The following is a 15,087-nucleotide window of genomic DNA, read 5'->3' on the forward strand; positions in this document are numbered from 1 at the left end:
TTTTTAAAAACTTAAATACTCATCTTTCTGATAAATTTTACCTTTAAAATTAAAAATAAAAATATTATTTAACTAAAATTATTTTTAAAATTTAAAATTTATCATATTTTTTTCTCTTAAATTTAAAAATTAACAGTTTTTTCTTATTCAAAATTTAAAAATTGATAATTTCCCTTTTCGGATTTCTTTTTTTTTTTTCTTTTCTCTATTGTTTTCCAGCTAACCTCACATACCAATAGGCCTTCCAATCTACCAGAAGAAAATGAATCATCTGTCGGATAAAAACTTTTAAAAGTCAACAGATGAGAACCTAGATTTGAGAATATACCCAGCCAGTCCAGTGACGCTATTTATTTCTGTTGACCTTTGTGATAGTGCTCATGTACCACATCACAACTATGATTGTTCTGAGCTAAATGTCAACAATAGCTGCTGAGACATCAACTATCTTAATGGCTATATCATTGAAGTCTTGAATAATGAATATTACAAGAGATTATATGGGGAACGTGTTTGCCGTTATACTACAAAGTAGATTGATTTTCAGATTGCCAACTCAGTACAGGGGATTCTGTCTTCAATTTTAGGCAAGGGATTTATTCCCACAATGATTATTGCTTTTCAAATTTTCACCTTAATTTAAAAAAATTATTTTATCCACCCATGAAAAATTTAATTTAATTAAATCGGTTAATTTTAAAATTTTATCATTTTTTTTTCTCTAAATCCTATAAATTAATAATTTTTCTCTTAGACCGAATTTAAAAAAATAATATTTTTCTCCCAAGGATTTGGTTTACATTCTCTGGTATAAACTTAGTTTAAAAAAAAAAAATCGTTAGTTTTTAAGGTTTATAAGAGGAAAAGAAGATAAAACTTTAGTTTATTTTTAATATTACAAGTAAACTGATAATTTTACCATTAAAATTATCACATTTAATCATCTATAAGTAAATAAAAGGGTTTTTTAAAGTTGAAGGTAAAAATTTCATAAAACAATACGCTTTGGGTGGGAATAAGTCCTCTGGCCTCTATGTTAAAGGTTATTATTTAGAGTCTTAATCGGTTTGTTGGGTTGCACTGTCAAATAAAGCTTCGAATGAAATTGTCAACACTTAATACGTTTCAGTTCCGGTTGACTTATTAATTGAAAGGTATGTTTCATGAGTCTGAAAAACATAATTAAAATACAGATAATTTAACCGAAATGGGATTGTTCAAAAATTCTTCTACAGCAGGAAATATGTTCATTTCAGGATATGCTTTTGTAGCACTTTCCCAGAAAAGCATTAACAACTATTTTCAGAGAAAACAGTACTTTTTTTCCTGAGAAAAGCCACCAAAGTAGAAAATTTGGGGCAGCTTCGTTGAAGTAAACGGTGGCAAAGATCTACATAAAAATACTTCAAATCTTCTTGTAGTGATGACAAAGAAATAGTGCCTTGATTTAGTGGCAGAAGATATTACAGAATTAAAAGGAAACTTGCATGAGCAATGGGCCAATGTGTTTGGATAAGTACCATCTTAACTTATTATTTAAAAGTTTAAGAATTAAGTAATCCCCTTCACAGCTAAACATTTGAAGGGTTCAACATAAGAATGTTCTGCAGAGAATATCTGATATATGATAAGCATATTTATTTGTCTGATTATACAATTAACAAGTTCATAATTAATCAGAACAAATCTGAAAATCGATGATCCTTCAGGCAAAATATTGCAATGGCATTAACACTATGGTATTTCAGGAAGTGGGTCAAAGAATTAACCAATCATCAACCATGAAAACCGCAAATTTAAGCCAACTATGGGCATGGCATTAGAGTTTGGACACTGACCTGTTGTTGGAAGGAATAAAAACATCAGCTTCACTCCAAAGTCCCCGCAAATTTTAGGGCCATTCGAGTCTTTGAAGAGGTAACATGTTCTACTTTATTCTTCATGCAAATATCCAAACACTTTAGAGGTCCTGCTGCTGAGGTCCAAGAAGAAACATACAATTTTCCTATTGAAAATTTGGCTCTTCTCACAAACTTATGTGCCTCCACATGCTCAAGTTGGGACCAGAATTGATCCGCCATGTTGTGCCGCCGATATATTGATATTGAAAATGAACAAATCCAACCACCAATCCGCTAGGCTTTTTGGATATATGGCTAAAACATACGCAACCTTTGCCACCCAGCAATAAACTTTCTCCAACAATGTCCAGAGTCTTTGTTCCATAGCCAAAAAATTTCAACTTTTTGCTTTAATAAAAATACAATTTTCATGTGCTCCTTACATATGTCATTGTCATCACTATTGTCACACAATCAAAGATGTTGATGTTAGAAAATTTTAATATAGATAAATCAACCTTACAATGGCCTATCACCAATATCAATTTCAATTTCAGCACAATGCCAAAAGTTCCTATCTTCCAATTTCTTCAAGCTTCTGTAAGACTTGTTTAGTGTTTGGTCTAAGAGAAGGAGAAGGAGAACAACAAGACATGGCAAGCTGAAAGAATTTGAGAACGCATTCTTCGGTGACTGGGTTTTCATGACTATCGTTTTTGCTTATGAGCACATCTGGATGATACAAATCGAGGATTCTATGATCAAGGAGTGCATTTCGCATGAAATTTGGCAGATAAAAGTCCTCATCAGCAGTTGGATTCTCATTGATTGGTTCCTTTCCTGAAAGCAGTTCAAGCAAAATTACCCCAAAACTGTATATATCAGTCTCTTCACTTGCATCCTTCATTTTGATAAGTTCAGGAGCTTTATACCCCTGAGAAGCCGAAACTTCGAGCATTTCTTGCCCAGAAGTAGGATTTAATAGAAGATGTAATGCAAAATCAGAGATGTATGGCTGGTAATTCCGATCCAGTAATATATTCCTCGACTTAAGGTTTCCATGAATTATGGGCTTAAGCAATCCTGTGTGGAGATAATCCAATCCTCTAGCTATACCAAAGGAGATCCCATAAATGATGGTCCATTTGTGAGACTCACCATTTCCACCTGCTCATTGGAAACATTTTCCATTCATAATGTAAACTATTCAGACAAAGAAATCAAAAGTTTATTCAGACAAAACAAATCTAAATCAAGTATTAATCCCCTAGTAAGGAATAAGAAGGAAAGGACACAAGAATAAAATAAATAAAGGAAGCTACTATCACAATTAGCAATTTAAGTTAAAAGACAAATTAAACTGGTAAGAGTTTACAACTAGTTTAACTTTTATATTTAGTACAAGTTAAAAGATGCCAAAATGAACACGATACTACTGTTCAATTGAAGATTACAAGACACACCAAAATATTAACTGAATCAAAATGAAAATTCCAGAGGCATATCCCAGAAGAATAATGCTAAGATGCTAAAGAACTCAAAAGAGGAATCTAAAAGAACTCCATATAATGTTCTAAAGTTATTATTAAAAAATATCAGAAAGTATTTTGCTCTCAAATGGGTCAAGATCAAGCTTTGTCACCTTGATTGAATTTAAACATTGATCTTATAAGAAAATCGACAACTTTTCAGTGGGTAAAATTCAGTCCTCAAAATCAATCTAGAGCAGATATATAACCCAGGAAAAAAGAGACTGAAACTTCTCTCTGAAAGTAAAACAAACACAAGTCAAAGAAACTCACCTCTAATAAACTCAGCCAGGTTCCCTTGCTTATAAAACGGATGAACAAGAAGCTTCTCACCTCTCGGCCCTGCATAAAATCCCAAAAGAGGCACCAAGTTGGAGTGCCTAATGCACCCTAGCAACTCAATCAAATCACCAAACTCCTTATCTGTTGCAGCACACACAGGTCTTAAAAATCTGAGCAACCTCACCAAGCCACTCCTCTGCAGCAAGGCCTTGTATAAAGTTCCATAATTTGATTTACCTATTACTTCTCCAGGCGCATCGAGAATGTCACAGATTGTAAGATCTTCACCTCCCTGGAAAGTTACAAGATCCTCCCTTTCAATGTCTTCCGCTCCATTTTTGTGGTTATTGTTTACTTCCAAGTCATCTTGCTCTCCTTTTCTAGCTCTTTTGAGGTAAAAGAAAACTATGACAATGAAAATGAGAAAAATAGTGGCTGAAGTCAGCCCAAGGACTACTTTCAACATGCGGGTGTTTCTCATATCATAAGAGTAGTGATTGTATCTGGTGTATTGACAAAGAAAAGAAAGAAACAAGATCTGGGTAGAATGCAAAAGACATAAAAGAGATAGAATTAATGGGAATATAGAGTGTTTAGCTGAGTATAATGGAAAGGGTACAGTTCAGGTGGAAAGAGAAGCAGGGGAAGGAAGACAAGACAACAAGAGGAAGATAGATAGGAACTTTGCAGCCCAACGCAGCAACGCTTATAATTGAAAAAAAGAAAAGGATGAATAATTAGGACAACGGTTCGAGGAAGAAGATGAGAGAGAGAGGATGATGTTTTTGCAGGTAGAAATTAGATGGAAAAGAAAGGAGAGAGCAAATGTACTTTTAACAGAATCTAGTAAGACAGATCAATGTGCTGTTGGTATGCAATTCGACTCCATTGTTTTGTACAACTCTGTAAGCGACAGCATTCATGGGTACAATATCATTTACAATATGATATATTACCAATATGGCAACATATTAATAAAAAATAATATATATTAAATTATATCAAATAAATATAATATAATAAATAATTATAAAATAAAAATATATATTTTTAAATATAATATATATTATTAATATAAATTAATATATTTTTTAAAATATAATATAATAAAATATATCTAAAAATTTTTGACGATATTCATAATGTTTTTTAAAATAATAATATATTTAAGAAATATTATTATATAATATTTAATATATAATAAAAAAATTAAATTTTTAATATTCTACCCAACACTGATTTGATTGTTGCTGTGTTGACACAAATCTACTGCCATCCCATAATCATTCCTATCTGTACCAAACTTTTACTTTAATATTATTAATAAGAGAAAGTTTTTTTAATTATTAATTAATTAGTGATTTTAGCCAAATGTACAAAAATTTATTTATTTTAATATTAATAAAATAAATATTTTTAATATATAATTTAGATATATAAATAATATATTATATAAAATTATTTAATTATATGATATATTATTTAAATATTTAAATTATATATTAAAAACATATATATATATATATATATATATATATATATATATTACCTATCTATTAAAAATAAATATATTATTTCTTTTCCCAATCCAACATCATATATAACCTCAACTCAACACCCAGTGTACAAACAAAACTGTATGAATAGCATTGTTTTAAAGTTTGGATAGGATTTGATTGATCCAATGACCAAGATTTGAATGTAACAACAATTCACTTAAGGGTGTATGCAGTTTAATTTAAAAGAATTTTTAAACCAAATTTAAAATAAAAACATCAACAATGTTCATAAAATATTGAACACGATGTTTGGTGAGCAATTCTAAAAATTATAATACTTGAGTTATATATTATATTTTATATTAAAAATATAATTTTGATATTATATAACTTATCATATCGTATGATATATTTAAAAAAAATCTAAAAATTAACTTAAAGTTTTTTTATTTTATTTTTTATTTAATTTAAGGTCACTAATATTTTTAAAACATAAATGAAAAACTAAAATTATTTTATCAAATTGTTACTAACATAGTCAAGAAAGAATATAAACTAAAAATTGTAATTAAACTTTATTATACAAAATAAGTAATGTTAAAAAAAAAATTGAAATATGTAGCTATATATTAAATACCTAATTACTATAAGAAAATTATTTTTTTCTTTACAAAAGAAAATAGATTTAGTTGAGTGACCCATTTTTGAGCGACATCCGAAGTAAATCGGCTCAATTCTCCAAAATAAACTTAATTCGATTTGGTTTAACTTGAATTTGTTTAATATAAATTTGAGTTAAATTCAAATTAAAAGATTTTGTTCATTTTTAGAACCAAAAGAAACTCAAGTTAGGACATTTTCAGTTTGGTTGGGCGCAAATTTGGCTCGAATCAATAGTTTTGCTTATTATTTGGGAAAAATAACATTTCATCAATAAGGTATGAACTCGAGTCATAAATCTGTATCACAAATTGAAATCATCAATTTGAACCATAAATCCAAATCGAACTGAGCCATAAATATGAATTATTAATTCAAATCGAATCATATTATATTTGAATCAAACTCAAGCCAAAGGATGTGCAAGCTTAGTCTAGTTTGTATCTATCTCCTAATTATATGCCCAATTGAGTAAAAACAAGTGTATCGATTTATATCATTAATTTTATCAATATTTATTATATAATATAATATATATACTATATTATCTCAAATTTTAATATATTTTAAAATACATATTATTTTTTATTTATATTATATTATATTATATGATACGTCCTTATAATTATGATAATAATGCCAAGTATTTTCATGGCGAACCAAATCTTCAAATTGAAACAAATGATATAATTTAGTTCCTAGACAAACCGGTGTTATTAATTAAAATTTTTTTAAAAAATATGATGGTAGAAATTGAATATATATAATATATTAATTAAAAAAATTTGTTATTAATTTATTAATTTATTTTTTAAAAATTATAATTAATGTACGGTAGAAAAAGTAAAATTTTTGACGCATAGAGCACATTATCAAAGAATTATTGGCCTCACCCATGCTATTTTGTGTTTTTCCAGGTCACTTGCATACCTACGAAGTGTCCAGACAAAAAGGCCGCAAGGGCGTCTGACATTGGACCACGTGTTTTATAAGAGTTTTTTTAATTTACGTAATCTTATATTATTTTAATAAAATTATATATATAAATAATAAATTATTATCATATAATTAAATAATTTTAAAATAAAATAAAAATAATACTTAATAATATAATAATATTTATTATTTATACATATAATTCTGTTATAATTATATATATTTTAAAATTATTTATATATTTAAAATGATTGAGGGCACAGGGTGATGAGCAAACATTATGTCGGGTTCTCAATTTCATTAGTTGGCCACGTTATCACATTTCATCATTCTTTATTAAAACGTGCGTAATCCAATCCACTTAGATCTCTCCGCGTAATCCGGCAAGATAATATATGATTTAATAATTTTAAAATTAAAAAAATAAATAATTATATTATTTAATCATATATTATTACCTTTAATTATATCAATTAATAATATTTATTTATATATATATAATTTAATATAATAAAATAAGAGTTTGACAAGAAAATTCCAATGTTGATGGAATGTGCTTTTAGGTTAAGAGACACTAGTGAGCAATTAATATATTTGATAATGCCTTCCCAAGAGTTGTTTCGTCTGCTTTATATTAATAGTTTATCTTTTATTATTAATATAATTTTATTTAATTTATCAATAATAAAATATTTTAATACCTTTTTATTATCTATAATGATATGAATTTTTATTTTAAGTATTAAAAGATTATCAAAATAATTTTGATTTTGTTTTAATTATATCTTTATAAATTTTTTATGATAAAAATACTCTAATTTTCAATAAATATAATAAGTAATCGGAAGAATACTTTAAAATGATTATGTTTAAGAGCATTTAAATAAAATAATATTTTAATATTTTTTTATTACCTCTCATCAAATATAATAATAATTTATATTTAATAATATTCTAACGAATCTATCTTTACAAAAATCTTTCGCTTTTAGTAATAAAAAATTATCCAAACTAAACATACTTTTAAAGTCAGTTGTCTTGCTCTTACATCGACATATATTGGTTCTTATTACATTACTTTTTTCTTTCAAGTAAAATATTAATTATTATACAATATTTTAAAAAAATTGACTATAATAAATACAGATATGAGGTGTCATTATATGATTAAGTATTATTTTATCCTTAATTCAAAATCACTCAATCACTTGATAATATATATTAAATATGTATCTATTTATATATTCAAAATTGATATATATAATTTTATTGATATAGTAGCGTGTATAAGAATTAAGGTGTTTTAATAACACCACACTTGTTCTCCAATAAGCATTTCAAATATTCTATATATTTATATTCCTAAAAGCTATTCAGTTTATCAACCCTACATCTTAATACAACTCATTTGTACAAGCCTATTTACATTTTAAAATTCCAGTCAAAATCAAAACATATATTTTCAAACTCCCTATATATCCTTTGATTAATTGATAATCTCTAGTTCAATAGCATGATTTATTATCAAGACATTATCTATTTTAGACATACAATCCATCATGAATTTTCTTTTAAGCTTTGTAACTAAAAACACGTTTTAATATTTAAGGAGTTCAAAAAGTATTTAACCAACCTCACGTTGTGACCTCCACTTTAGGAACCACATGGTTTGAGCCTTTGCCTAGTCCAGAAGGTTCAACTCTCTACTTGGATTAGGCAAGCCAATTTAAACCCCACTAATTTCAACCATTTGTTTGCTACTACAAGATCTTTAATACCCAATAATTTCTGTGATTGGTGCATGATAGGTAAGGAGTAAATTGGGTGTATTTAAGTCCTAGTTACCGTTTGAGTATTCGAGGAAGACACTTCTATCGATGCATGAGTAAGTGAAGCCTGAACTGAATCTAGCAATCTCCAAAGATGTCATAATGAACTGTGTGTTTATAATGAATAATATTTTGACAGTGAACTGAGTTATAGAACTAAGAGTGTTACATCAAATACAATAAGCAATTAAAACAAAAAAAAAAGATGGGTCATTTACCGCAAATTGGGATCCTACCATATTTTGCTCATCAAAATATACCTCAAATTCTCACTTACCAACTAAACACATCAAGAATTAAGGGATCATTTTACTTGAAAACATTGTCAAATTCTTTATGCTACTACTTGCTCTAAGAAATCAAGGCATCTTTCATGTGTGATACCAGAGAAAAAAAAAAATGTTCAAAGAATCAAATATCATGTATTGTATACTTGAGTGTATGGAACTGTTAGTTATTCAGTTCAACAATCTTTGTGAGTTCTTTACAGTTGACAAGAACAATAGTCTATATGTTTTATCAGAACTTATTATAAATATAACCAATTGAAATACAATCTCTGCCATCAGGGAATATAATACATTGGATTCGGAAGTTTAAAAGAACGAGTGGACATTGAAGAACCTAGTATATCACTCCATTGGTCTCCAGAGTTTCCAAGAATTCGAAATCCATTTTTAACCATATCATTCCTCTTCTCTGACTTGTAAATTATTGCCAATTTTCCATGGTCCTCAGCGTCTCTGCACAGCAATAAAGAGGCAAGATTCATTCAGACTTTGCATAAACATTAGCAGCACTGTGATTCTGATATATGACATAGTGGCATACAAAAAGAATGCATATAATTAAAGTAACTCATGCTTTGATCTAGACCTATTTTAAAATGAAAAATAAAGTTTCGTCAGTTCTCTTTCCATCTATTTATGATTTAGGACATATACAGAGTAGAAAAGTACAATTGATTTACCTAATAAGGATACTAAGAACAAATAATAGAAAATAAGATGAATGCTGCTATGAGGATTACAGTAAATCCCTATCCCCACCCCACAAGGAAATACCTTTCCTCTTCCCTGCCCCAACCCATCCCTGCTTGACAGACAAGTTAGTTATGAAAGCACATAGAAACAATAGAGGAACACAACTGAGAAAGATTGAACAAGATGGATCCTACATCTGACAGAGGAATTGATCATAAACCCTGAACAGATGATTTCATTTAGAATTGGAGACATGAATCTCAAACATCAAAAGCAAGATATTCAACATCAAGATTTACAAAAGGAAAAAAAGCTCTCTTTTTTGGCAGGGTAACAAGACAATAAAAAATTGTAGTAAAAATGGCAGGGTTCGACTCTCTGGGGTTTTGGATAACACCAGAAGCCAACAAAGCCACAAAGATAACAAGCAAAACAATTGTCTTTTAGAGCGCCACAAACTTGGCCCTTGAAAAAACAGGACAAGGGAAAACTAGAAGCGCTTAAGACCTAAATCTCAAAGGAGGAAGAGGTTTTTGAGAATAATGAGGGGGCAATTTATAGAAGAATACAGTGTGATTAGGCATGTGGGTGGAGACAAAATGTCCAATACACTCCAATTATAGTTAGTGACGAAAACTCTCATAATTAAAATAATAAATAAAAAAAATTACATTTCCTCACTTTTACCATTGAACTAGTGGTTAATGCTAAGTGGCATTGAAGGGTCAAAAGGATTCTTCAAGGAACAGAGTGGGACGAGGAGATTTCTCTCCCTGTCACTGCTTGTGGGGATTTTTTTGTCCCCATCCCCGCTTATTTCTGAAATCGCTTCCCTATACAGGGTAGGGAGGTGGCCTGGATTTTAGGGTACAACTGTCATCCTTAACACTGAGTGCACACATTCAATATATATGTGGTAGAATACACAAATGACTATTTAAATAGCTTAACAAAGAGTGAAAAGAATTAATAATAGTGAATGAATGGATATCTCCTACCCAGAAATAAATAAATCAAATAACAACGATAAAATGGGTTTCAATACTCTCTCCTTTGAAGATGATGCCATGCTGGCAAACACCACATAAAAACCCAGGAAAGGCATCCCTCTCATCACTCCTCTAATCTCAAAGATATAATATTTGGATTACCGTTGATTAGAAAACTAAAAAATAACCCAGTATTTTCCCAAAGAAAAGGACTACTCATGTTTATCCTCAAATATCCTTCTGTTTCTCTAAACACAACAAAATTGTGAACTAGACTACCTTCAAAGAATCACTCTCATTGACACACAAAGAAGCATTGACAGAAGGGAAAGATACGGTGAACTTACCAACAGTCAGCATTAACCTAATCCAACAAAAACCATTTCTCCCACATACTTTAAGACAACAGACAATGCAAAGACTGTTATAATATTCACCACTTTCCAACACAATTCACACAAGCAGGTAACACATTTCGCGAGGCCTTCCCTTTTGATTATATCAAAAGTAGTAAATTCCCTAACTAAAATTCAAAATATGCCCTCTTCACAAAACAATAGAACCTGAACTAGAAAGAATGATTTACAACTTACAAGGGAAGTGCCATTATTCTCAAGATACTAAAATATAATGTATTTGTTAGACCATCAATCAAGCAAGTTAACAATCAAAGACAAATTTTCAAGCAATGAATTGGCTATCATAATCTCGGATAAAAATAACTGAAAAAAAAAAAAAAATCAAACAAGACATCACGATAAAGGCATCCATCCAAGCAAAACAAATAGGCTTCAATTAAGGCAAAACCATTAGGCAAGAATTAAGCATAATGAAGGGAAAAATGAAAACTGAAACAGAAAAAGGACTATAAAAAGAGAGAACAGGAGGTGAAGAACAAGGAATTACCCAAGGGGGCCTTCGGCTAAGGGCAACATTCACACTTCTTATCCCCAAACAACTTTTCTTCTTCAATCTATATTTTTCCTTGTTCTTGCAATAAAAAGTGTACTAGTGTGTTGAGAGCAATAAATCAGTTTGTTTTTGTCCAGTTGTTTGTGTTAGATTAAGTGAGCTTGAATTGTTAGAGGAGTTGTTTATCAGTGTTCAAGAACAATATCAAGAAAGCTTCTGTGGACACAGAACTCAAAGTATCAGAAGCTTAGGAAAGCAGCTAGACCATGCTATTGTGTTTATTCTCATGATCAAGTCTAAAATCATATTAGAACTGAGATGCATCCACAAGATAACTAGAGCACAAGTTGCAAATGTTTTATTATAAACATACAGATATGCAAAACTAAATTATCCCAAAATTTATGTTGTAAATCATAAAGAAACCAAGACGCACCTCAAAATGAGTTTGTCCCAATTCTGAAACCCAGCATTGATCAAATTATCAATTGTTGCAGCCCTTTTATTTTCATAACGCCCGGTCAACAAGAAAATCTTAAAGCCCGATTTTAGAACCTCTTCATAGAGTTTCAAACTGGGTTCTATAGCTGGTGCCATGGCTTTCTCAACCCATTTATCAAACTCTACTGGATCAAATATCTCGGAGCTATACATTCCCAATAAAAGTAAACAAAACAAATAAGGATCAAAATTAATTTCAATAAAGGTCACCAATCCAATCAACTCAGATAGCATAATTTGTATGAACAAGAATAAAATTATAATGTTAAATCAATACAAAGTGTCAAAATAAGTCCATTTCCCATCTCCCTTCCATACTTTCCAGCAACCAAACAGAAAATTATATATGTTTTAATTAAGAAAAAGAAAGAACTTACCCATAACCATGCTCTTGATAATAAGGAAGATTGGACAACAAAGTATCATCAATGTCAAAAATCCACACATCTTTGCCGTCACCGATCAATTGAACAGTATTAGCGTAAACTTTAGCCTCGTTAGAAGCCCTCTCGAGATCCATTTTATAACCTCGACCCATCAAGTAATCTTTCACGTACTCCAAACATTCACGAGGAATCGTCTTCCACGGCCCAATATTGTTGGCTTCAACCGAAAATCTCCAACTCGTACACTGTAATTTCACCTCTTCATCGAGCTCCGTCAACCGGGTCTCGATTATATTATCCGGGTATTGAACAATCAAAGGTCTCGGGAACTCGTTAGAGCCCAATGCCTCATTTGAGAAAGCAAGAGAACACAATCCAAACAAAATAAAAACTCTAAAGAAAAATCCCATAATTGAGATCAGGAAAAGTTTGAAAGAAATGAAATGAAATGTGGATTATTAGAAATGGAAGAAAAGATAAAAAGTCAATTTTTTTATGTTGGCACGGGGAGAAAGAAAAGAAAAGAAGACTTTTGAAACAGCAATGGGTTTGCAGAGAGTTGACGTGAGAGTGAAGGCAAGTGGAGGAGGAAGAAGGACGGTGTTATGGGTAACTAAAACGTTAGGGTTTGATGTTGATGGGTGATTTTGTTTGGAGGGAAAGATGTGATGGTCCACCACAGGAATAGATTTAAGGAGTGGCGGTGGCGGGTGACATGTGAATGACGTGGCAAATGGGACCCATTTGATTCTGTTTAATGCCGTTGACTGGTGCATAAAGTGAGAGGATTAAAGCCCCTTTTACATTAATTCTAAATCTATTTTATTTTTTTAAAATATTAAAAAATCACTGGGCCGAAATCAATTTAAAAATAATTTTATTTTCTAAAAACAAATTAAATTTCTATTAACCTTATTGAAAAAAATAATACTTTGGGTACCTATTTTAAAAATATAATTATATATATATATATATTTATATATATTATTATATAATTAGATATTATTTTTAATTTAAAATTATTTAATTATATAATAATATATATATTTATATATTTAAAATAAATACAAATAATTTTACTTTATTGAAAACGGTAATGCAATGATGCATTTTTAAAATTAAATATATTTACAGTTTGCTAAAAGACGTGAGTATTCAAAACCTAATTTATAAAAGTAATCCAAATAAGTCAAATTTAAAGAATATGCTAAGAATGTGGAAAATATTTTAATGAAATTGCCACGTGCAGCATGGCCCCAATTGCACAAAATCACGAACTAAAGCGAACCTTCTGACATGCGTGTTAGAGGTGGGCCCATAGGACCCATGAGTTTAACGGGTTTTTATGTTGAGTTGGCCTAATAAAATCTCAAAATTTGGAGTATAATTAGGGTTATGTCGTGTTCTTATGAACCTTAACGGGGCTTACTCAAAAAATGAACTTTTATTTGTTTATTTATATAAAGTTAATTTTTTTAAGGGATATTATATGAAATGCCTAAAATAAAGGGGGTTAAAAAAATTATTCAAAACTATAAAAATTAAGTAAAAATGTTTTTATTTTATAAAATAACCAAATTACCCCTATATATAAACAAAAAATTTTACATAATTCCTACGACTTTTTTCCCCTAGAATCACTGTTTAAATTCAAAGAAAAAGGGTCTTCTACAAGCGCAACAACTTTTTGTCTTTTCCATCGACTTTTTGAGTTTTTTGACTACCGAAAATAGCAAAAAAGGTTAGTACATCATCCCTAGTATTATTTGGATCAATTTATTATTAGGATTATTAAAATTTGAGGGAGATTTTGTGGTTTGAATTTTTAAGGTGGCCAAATGACTATTTCCCACCCAAGGTATGTTGTAATGACAAGTTTTCACCCTTTAACTATGGAAATACCAAACACTCACTCATGGCCGGTTAGATTTAACAAAACTCTAACGGTGATAAGGGTAAAATCATCATTTTCTCTAGAATATTAAAAATAAACTAAAATCGAATATATTTTGCCCCCCTAAACTTTAAAAACTAAAATTCCCCCAGCCTAAGTTTTAAAAAATCTCAGTTTCACCCTCCTGAAGCATTGCCGACAATCTCTCCCTCCCGAAGCATCCTCACCTTCCGGAGATCTCTTTCCTCCTATTTGGACTTCCAATCGGAGTCGGAGAAGCTGTGGAAGACGAAGAACTTCGTCGGGGAAGACGAAGTTCTTCGTCTTCCCAATCGTCGTCGTCCTCTGGGAAGACAATCGTCTTCCCAGACTTCGTCATCTGGGAAGACGATTTCTCTTCCCAGACGACTTCTCTCTGCATCGGATGCATTGAGGTCGAGTTAAGAGGGGTCGTCGGTGGAAGAGAAATCGTTGGGAGGGGAAGACGGTTGGTGATGGCACCGGAGAAAGCGACGGAGAAGGGTTTGGAAATTAGAAGGGTTTGGAAATAAACCCTAGGGGAGAAAATGCAATCTTTTCAAACTTAGCTTAGGGAAAAAATGTTAGTTTTTAAACTTTTAGGGGGGAAAATGAGATTAAATTTACCACCGTTAGGGTTTTGTTAAATCTAACCAGTCATGGGTGGGTGTTTGGTGTTTCTATAGTTAAAGGGTGGAAACTTGTCATTACAGCATACCTTGGGTGGGAAATAGTCGTTTGGCCTTTTTAAGGTTCCAATTTTGATCAATACATAAAATGTTTTGATTCTTAGTTGTTTTGTTTGAATTTGTTGAAGGGTTTTGTGTT

At 30.4% G+C, this 15,087-nt stretch overlaps 2 protein-coding genes across 2 annotated transcripts; both read right to left on the minus strand.

The window, feature by feature from the left end:
- Positions 1-1,507: 1,507 nt before the first annotated feature.
- Positions 1,508-4,483, minus strand: LOC123198280 (putative kinase-like protein TMKL1). Its single transcript, XM_044612960.1, has 2 exons — positions 3,644-4,483; positions 1,508-3,008 (listed from the first exon to the last, which is right to left on the minus strand). Exons 1-2 carry the CDS (start codon positions 4,131-4,133, stop codon positions 2,416-2,418), a joined length of 1,083 nt encoding a protein of 360 aa, XP_044468895.1. The 5' UTR covers positions 4,134-4,483; the 3' UTR covers positions 1,508-2,415.
- Positions 4,484-8,976: 4,493 nt separating this feature from the next.
- Positions 8,977-12,963, minus strand: LOC123197475 (acid phosphatase 1-like). The gene is made up of 3 exons (XM_044611797.1): positions 12,339-12,963; positions 11,897-12,106; positions 8,977-9,319 (listed from the first exon to the last, which is right to left on the minus strand). The coding sequence occupies exons 1-3, from the start codon at positions 12,755-12,757 to the stop codon at positions 9,142-9,144; spliced, it is 807 nt and encodes a 268-aa protein (XP_044467732.1). The 5' UTR covers positions 12,758-12,963; the 3' UTR covers positions 8,977-9,141.
- Between the last annotated feature and the right edge of the window lie 2,124 nt (positions 12,964-15,087).

This window comes from Mangifera indica, chromosome 15 (assembly GCF_011075055.1).
Source record: "Mangifera indica cultivar Alphonso chromosome 15, CATAS_Mindica_2.1, whole genome shotgun sequence".
Lineage (NCBI taxonomy): Eukaryota > Viridiplantae > Streptophyta > Magnoliopsida > Sapindales > Anacardiaceae > Mangifera > Mangifera indica.

What these genes read in the sequence shown, in the direction of transcription:
- LOC123198280 (XM_044612960.1), bottom strand. Translation starts at nt 4,133, where the DNA reads ATGAGAAACACCCGCATGTTGAAAGTAGTCCTTGGGCTGACTTCAGCC. An exon ending in CCTGGCTGAGTTTATTAGAG is followed by an intron (nt 3,009 to 3,643) that starts GTGAGTTTCTTT and finishes TCCAATGAGCAG; the next exon opens with GTGGAAATGGTGAGTCTCAC.
- LOC123197475 (XM_044611797.1), bottom strand. Translation starts at nt 12,757, where the DNA reads ATGGGATTTTTCTTTAGAGTTTTTATTTTGTTTGGATTGTGTTCTCTT. An exon ending in TATCAAGAGCATGGTTATGG is followed by an intron (nt 12,107 to 12,338) that starts GTAAGTTCTTTC and finishes GGGAATGTATAG; the next exon opens with CTCCGAGATATTTGATCCAG. An exon ending in TGGGACAAACTCATTTTGAG is followed by an intron (nt 9,320 to 11,896) that starts GTGCGTCTTGGT and finishes ATTGCTGTGCAG; the next exon opens with AGACGCTGAGGACCATGGAA.